Below are 6,485 nucleotides of genomic sequence, written 5' to 3'. Positions count from 1 at the left end.
GAGGTTTCCTGTAGTTTTTACCGCCACATTTCTATTTCCTTTTATTTTATTTTGTAACCATGATGCTTCACCTCTGTAACTTAAATAGTTATTTGTGGCGGACTGAAATGAAATCCCCTCATCCTCCACCCCTGAAGCTGACGTCACAGGTTTGTTAATAGGCAATAGGCTGAGCTCCGCTAGGTGAGCTCATTACAGCGTCTCTCTCAGAGAGAGCTCGTCAGAGGCAAAATGGGACACATATGACCACACTAAGCGCACAGACAGCATTTTATTGTTGTTCGTTCTTCTTCTCCACTTTAGCCAACTGCGGATTTTTCGCAGTGAATGATTTTAATATTTATGAATAGCTTTCTTTTTTTTTATGTCCTGAAATCGCAAACCTCGGATCATCTTCACGGCCCGCTATGATCTCCAGTCAGTGATTATTATATATACATATTTTTTTAAATACCAGTTTGTCTTCAACTGCTGATCTTTCATTTGGAGCAAAAGACTGAATTTGGATTGTTGCCCTGTGGAACAAAAAAATCAAACAAAAACAACTACTTTTACTCTCACTGATGGCGACCTAATCGATGCGAATAATTCGGATGAGCTGGATCTTTTGGATTATATGCACTAAAGCGAATCCATATCTAGGTGAGCGGGACGGAAGAGAAGAGGAAGAGTTGATTTCGCACTCGCACACTGGAGCGGGAATAAGTCTAGACAATGCTTCAGTGTGCCAGCTGTGAAAAACCTATTCTCGATAGGTTCTTGCTCAAAGTTTTGGACAGACCGTGGCACATCAAATGCGTCCAGTGCTGCGACTGCAAATGTAGTTTGACAGAGAAGTGTTTTTCTCGAGAAGGGAAACTGTATTGCAAGAATGATTTCTTTAGGTAAGAATTGACAGTGTTTGTGGTTTAGTATTTATAGAAAAGGTTTGGGTTTTTTTAGTCAGTTAAAAACAGGTTAAAAATGCATTCCAGTGGTTGCAACTAACCATCTGTTTTTATACAATGGACACGCCTGTCTGCTGTTATTTTATTTCCTCGTCTTATCTTTCTCTTCTCTCTTTTCGTTTAATTCTCAGTTTTCTGTCTTCTTTGAAAGTGAAGCTAACCCTAACTGCTCGTGTGATTATTATGATGGAAAATATCTTACAATTGTACCTAATATTTGTGTTTAGCCTGTTTAGTTAGACAACTGCATTTTTACTTTCTGCTCAAATCTTACAGTTGTGAAAAACTGACTGTGGTAATTTCACTGACTACAACACACTAAGTTTCCGGTAGTTTGAATGGGGGGTTGTTTTGTAAAAACAACACAAACTTGTCAAAACTGGGCCTAAAGTCATAGCAGGTGTAAAGGTGTTCTCCTAGATTAAGACCAACATATCACGTCTGTGCCGAAACTTTTCCCTGACTTTGGTTCTCCCTCTTGAACAGGAAATTTGGAACCAAGTGCGCTGGATGCGCGCAGGGGATTTTACCCAGTGATCTAGTCCGCAGAGCCAAGAGCAAAGTGTTTCACCTGAACTGTTTCACCTGTGTGATGTGTAACAAACAGCTGTCCACCGGAGAGGAACTGTATATCCTGGACGAATTCAAGTTCGTTTGCAAAGAGGACTATGAAAACAACTCTGGGAAAGACACAATCCTCCTTTCAGGTGATTTATTATTATTATTATTATTATTATTATTATTATTATTATTATTATTATTATTATTATTATTATTATTTAGTGTAGGCTATTTTATTTATTTTTTTAAAAAGATTCCTGAGGTGCACCTTTCATAAATATTTAGCCTAGAGTAGTGGCATTTTCTGATTGTCTTATTCTGATTACAGTAACGACGTGCAGCGATCCAAGTCTGTCTCCGGACTCTCAGGACCCGCAGGACGACGGGAAGGAGTCAGAAAACGGGCATTTATCGGATAAAGACACGTGCAGCAACGAGAACGACGAGCAGAGCGCCGTCGGAAAGCGACGCGGGCCTCGGACCACTATAAAAGCCAAGCAGCTGGAGACCCTGAAAGCGGCTTTTGCGGCCACACCGAAGCCCACCAGGCACATCAGAGAGCAGCTGTCAAGGGAGACGGGTCTCAACATGAGAGTCATCCAGGTAAAAGCAACAAATATAGAAAAAGAAAAAAAAAAACCCAGATAACTATAAGTTTACTGTTTTTTTTATTCATACACAGACTCACACAAAGTGACAGTAACACAATCACCAAGGCACTAGTGTTACAGAGAATAAAGCCTTTGATGTAGGCAACTCAACAAAGCAATGTGGCTGGTGGCGCTTGCAAGCACCCACGTACAATATATGCTCTGCTGATTTTCATTTTTCCCCCCGCCTCTCATTTGGGGTTTTCCTTAATCTGTGCGCCCAGTGCGTCCCTAACATCACAGAGAACTCATGATGCCCATGGGCATTTTAAAAGGCCCCCTAATAATAATAAAAAAAATCGTGTCGCACGGATACATCTTGAATGCTAATTTAAAAATGCTATAAATTATATTTTTAGTGACCTAAAAAGTTAATTTTTGTGTCTTTTCTCATCAACTAAAACCTTACCCCAATTTACAAAGACCTTGTCATTATTTTGGGTTGATTTATTTCTAATCATCGTCTTCCAAATCATCCAACTGCAATTTGTCGCCCTTATTTCAAAAAGCTGTTGGCCACACTTCATAATTCATGCTCTTTGTTTTTGAACTGCTGTCTTAAAGGTTTGGTTCCAAAATCGGAGGTCCAAAGAGAGACGTATGAAACAGCTGAGCGCTCTAAGCGCTCGGAGACACGTGTTTTTCCGCAACCCGAGGAGAATGAGAGGCCTGGGAGAGAGAGTGGAACCAGGAGAGCTTGGACACTTTTCTTATTATGGAGGTGAGCTATATAAAATAATGATTAAGATTTAGTGTTTTAAGACTGTCACATCATAAACAAACAGATAAATAAGCAAATATGGTACAAAGTATCTATGCTTCTTCAGGTTGATGCATTAGCTGTAATCAATAAAATGAACCTTATACAATCTTATAATCAATGCTGTTTTTGACCAAATTGTAAAAATTCAAGATACATAAAAAAGCCACTACTATTCTTTCTTTAAATTCTGACACAATGCACTAATCCTTATGTTCATATGAGTGCAGAATATCCTGGTGAATACTATGGCTCAGGAGGGAATTATGAGTACTTTCAAGGCCCACCATTATCGCAAGCACAGACTCCAGCAGACCTGGGCTTTGTGCCCTCCACAGTCCCGGCTGGCACTCCACTAGGAGCCATAGACCACCATCATCCTGGGCACCACTGTCCCGGAGAGGTTCAGTGTTTCTCTGATACATTATCTCATCATCCCGTGGACTCACCAAGTCCGGAGCCCAATGGACCAAGTTCAATTCACAGCATCTCCAGTGAAATGTGTGGCCCCAGCACGCCCTTCACCACTGTTTCTCTCAGTGACAACGGATACACCAACCAGCTGTCACAGCCCTCTTCAGAAATGAGTGAAGGCACTGTTTGGTAATCAGGCTAAGACCGAAATACTACAAATGCAGTTTGAAGGCAAACCCTTAACTTTATTTCATATATCAGCTATTTATTTATAATTATTTATGAATATTTATTTATTTATTTATTTATTGTATTTCATTATGCTTTTTTTATTTTTATGTTGGTTATTTATTGACGGGCCACGTATTAGATAGTTTGGAATAATCTGTGTGAATTGGCTCGTTAATAGGTTCGCAGTGCTGGGCCTCACTGACTAAGCAATAAACAAATACATTAATACTGCTGAATCGTATTTTAGTGTTTACAAAACCTTTTCCGTCATGTACAGTACTGTGCAAAGGTTTTAAGCACATTTAATGCTTATATTCTTTATCCATTATACAAGAATATCAACTGGCCATAAGCCCATTCTGTATTCAGTTTTTTGGTCCATGCTAGCTGGAATAGACAGTTAAGAAGATGGATGTATGGATGGACAAGGCAATGGATATCCCCAAACATTCACACAGAGTCATAAAGAACTTCAGTGACAAGAACTACAAGGAGTTCTGCAAGATGCTATGGCCCACAGAGATCCCTCGTCTCATTGTGCTGTATTTATATCAGTCTAAGATAGCAAGAAGCGATGGAAACAACTGAGACCAGCCTAAATGCAAAGAAGAATTGTGACCATACATTCAAAATGGCTGGGAGAAAGAAAAAAAAGAGTACCCTGATAAGCAATGGTAAGTGCACCCATAAGAATCTGTGCTTTTTAAAGGAAAATGGTCATACTCAGTATTAATTTGAAACTTTTTTTCTGCTTAGTGCACTTTATGCAAAGTTAATTGATAAAATGTCAGATTTCAATGTCATTTCTAAAAACATTCACATTTTGATATGTTTAAAATTTGCACAGCACTGTATATGATGAAACTGACCTTAAAATTCAAATGTGAACTGTGTGATTGTATTTGTTTTATCACCTTTCAGTGTTTCAGCCAACTTACAAATTCCAAGTATGAGTTTGTGTGTAATATTCATGTTCATGTATTACACATGAACCACCCGCTGGTTACAGATCATGAACGTGATACATCTGACCAAAAACATTTCTCAGGACTGCGGAAACATTGCATTGTTTTTTGTTTCGCTACACCTTTCTTATGAATAATTTGCTGTTTAGCATGTGTTTGCCTTCAAAGTATTGCCATTTTAATCTGCACATGAGTAGAAAATGATTTGACTGTGACATGATATGAGTCCAACCTGACAGTATGTATAATAATGGGCAATAATGGACGGAAGAGTCAATTGTTTATGTGACACTCAAGTGTTCAGAGGGTTGATTTTGAGTTGTTTTAAACATTTTCATTCTGGCATTAAATGAAATGCCAGAATGAAATAAATGAAATTAAATGGCAACCCATTTAATGCTACTATTTCACTATGCTATTTTGCATACCTCAAAAAAAACTGAAAACACAATAAACTGTTGCCAAATGAAAGGACATCGCAAACCCTGCCATTTCAGTTGTAAAAAAAACAAAAAACACCTCTAAAGACTTAAACGGCTTTTGTCTTTAAAATGTCAAATTATTTATAACGATAGTATTTCACTTTTCCACAGACGACTTTTTTTCCATGAGATACTTGACCTTTCTTATCCGGTTTGTGAAACAGGCATCACAATGCTGTATAATAAAAGTCCTATTGATGATTGTTATTTGTTTATCACTTTTGGGGGAAATGATGGGAATTCCTTTTTCAGTCTTTCCTGATTTTGTGAATGTTTATTGAACAGGGATTTGTTAACATGTATGTAATCTTTTGAGATTTTTAAATAGACCAAAAAGATTACCAGAGGGAATCCTTTTAGTGTACAAATGTGCATTTAAAATATTTTTGTTGTCCTTTAATAAACACACTCTTATGGAGTCTGATGAAGAAGCCAAAGTGTCAGCAACTGCTTAAAAACTGCTGCAAGATTAGAAATAAGTTCTAAATAACATCAGCAACAATGCATAACCGCTAAAAGAGTTCAGCTCAAAAGTACTTGTATATTTATAACAGACATTGTAAATTTGCTTAGCTTAATCTGTTACACTGATTATGAAGAGCTACTCATTGCCATAATTTACTGTTCTGCTAAATCGGGAAAATTATGACTAAGTGAAATTCTAGGAGGAAATACAAAACGTCTCTTTGAAACTTTACTATAGATTCACCAAAATCAGAGCTGTTGTGCTAATGTGTTTATAGCAACATTATCTAATTGGCATTGTCAATATATGAACATCTTCTTTCCCCCGGTTATGTTCAGTGAGCTTAAGCGACATTTCAAAGACACAATGTTTAAGTAGAAAGTTATCAACTCACATTACATACTGTATATATGTTGGTTTTTCCTTTTGTTATGCAAAGGAGCTTCATAAAATCTTTGGCACTTGTTACTTTGCTAGGTGTTTTCTTGATAATTCAAGAGCTGCAAGCACGTATTTGGATTCAATGAGCCTTTCTCTAATGCCAGCTAAGTGACATGTTGCAACATTAACAGGCTAACGACAGAGTGACTATTTTCAAGCCAGGGAAAGGTGAGAGCATCATAAAAGGGGACAGGACGCTGCATAGTGGATCAGTAAGCAGTGAAGCGGGAGACTGAAGGAGCAGATCAGTGGAGCTGATTGGGGGAGGGGTAGAGGAGACGAGCAATGTCACAAGGCATAAACTGCAGGAAAACATGTTTATAAGTTGAAGATTAGATTTGACAGTGGCTAACAAATGTCAACCTGATCACAAAATATTATAAAAAGACATATGAGAAAATGTGGAGCTGAAGCTGGAAAAGAGAGTTGCACAATTGTTAATATGGTTTGCATTAGACTGATGTGTTTGAAAAAAACAAGTTCAGTCTCCCTTTTGCGTTACAACTTTGCGAAATGTTACGCTGAATGTTAAAAGAGTGACATTCAGCGTCATTTCCCCCCAAAAATT

The 6,485-nt window shown here is 37.9% G+C and overlaps 1 protein-coding gene across 1 annotated transcript; it reads left to right on the top strand.

Moving 5' to 3' along the window:
- The first annotated feature begins 245 nt into the window (after positions 1-245).
- On the top strand, positions 246-5,758 carry LOC147321276 (LIM/homeobox protein Lhx1-like). Its single transcript, XM_086307574.1, has 5 exons — positions 246-884; positions 1,434-1,654; positions 1,837-2,111; positions 2,723-2,879; positions 3,149-5,758. The coding sequence occupies exons 1-5, from the start codon at positions 715-717 to the stop codon at positions 3,523-3,525; spliced, it is 1,200 nt and encodes a 399-aa protein (XP_086163700.1). The 5' UTR covers positions 246-714; the 3' UTR covers positions 3,526-5,758.
- The last annotated feature ends 727 nt before the right edge of the window (positions 5,759-6,485 follow it).

The sequence above is a fragment of the Aulonocara sp. 'chitande type north' Nkhata Bay genome, linkage group LG10 (assembly GCF_057382095.1).
Source record: "Aulonocara sp. 'chitande type north' Nkhata Bay isolate Kocher_YH1m ecotype deep benthic linkage group LG10, A_spYH_male_GT1.1, whole genome shotgun sequence".
NCBI classification, from domain to species: Eukaryota; Metazoa; Chordata; class Actinopteri; order Cichliformes; family Cichlidae; genus Aulonocara; species Aulonocara sp. 'chitande type north' Nkhata Bay.
This window is presented reverse-complemented; position numbering and strand designations above follow the sequence as displayed.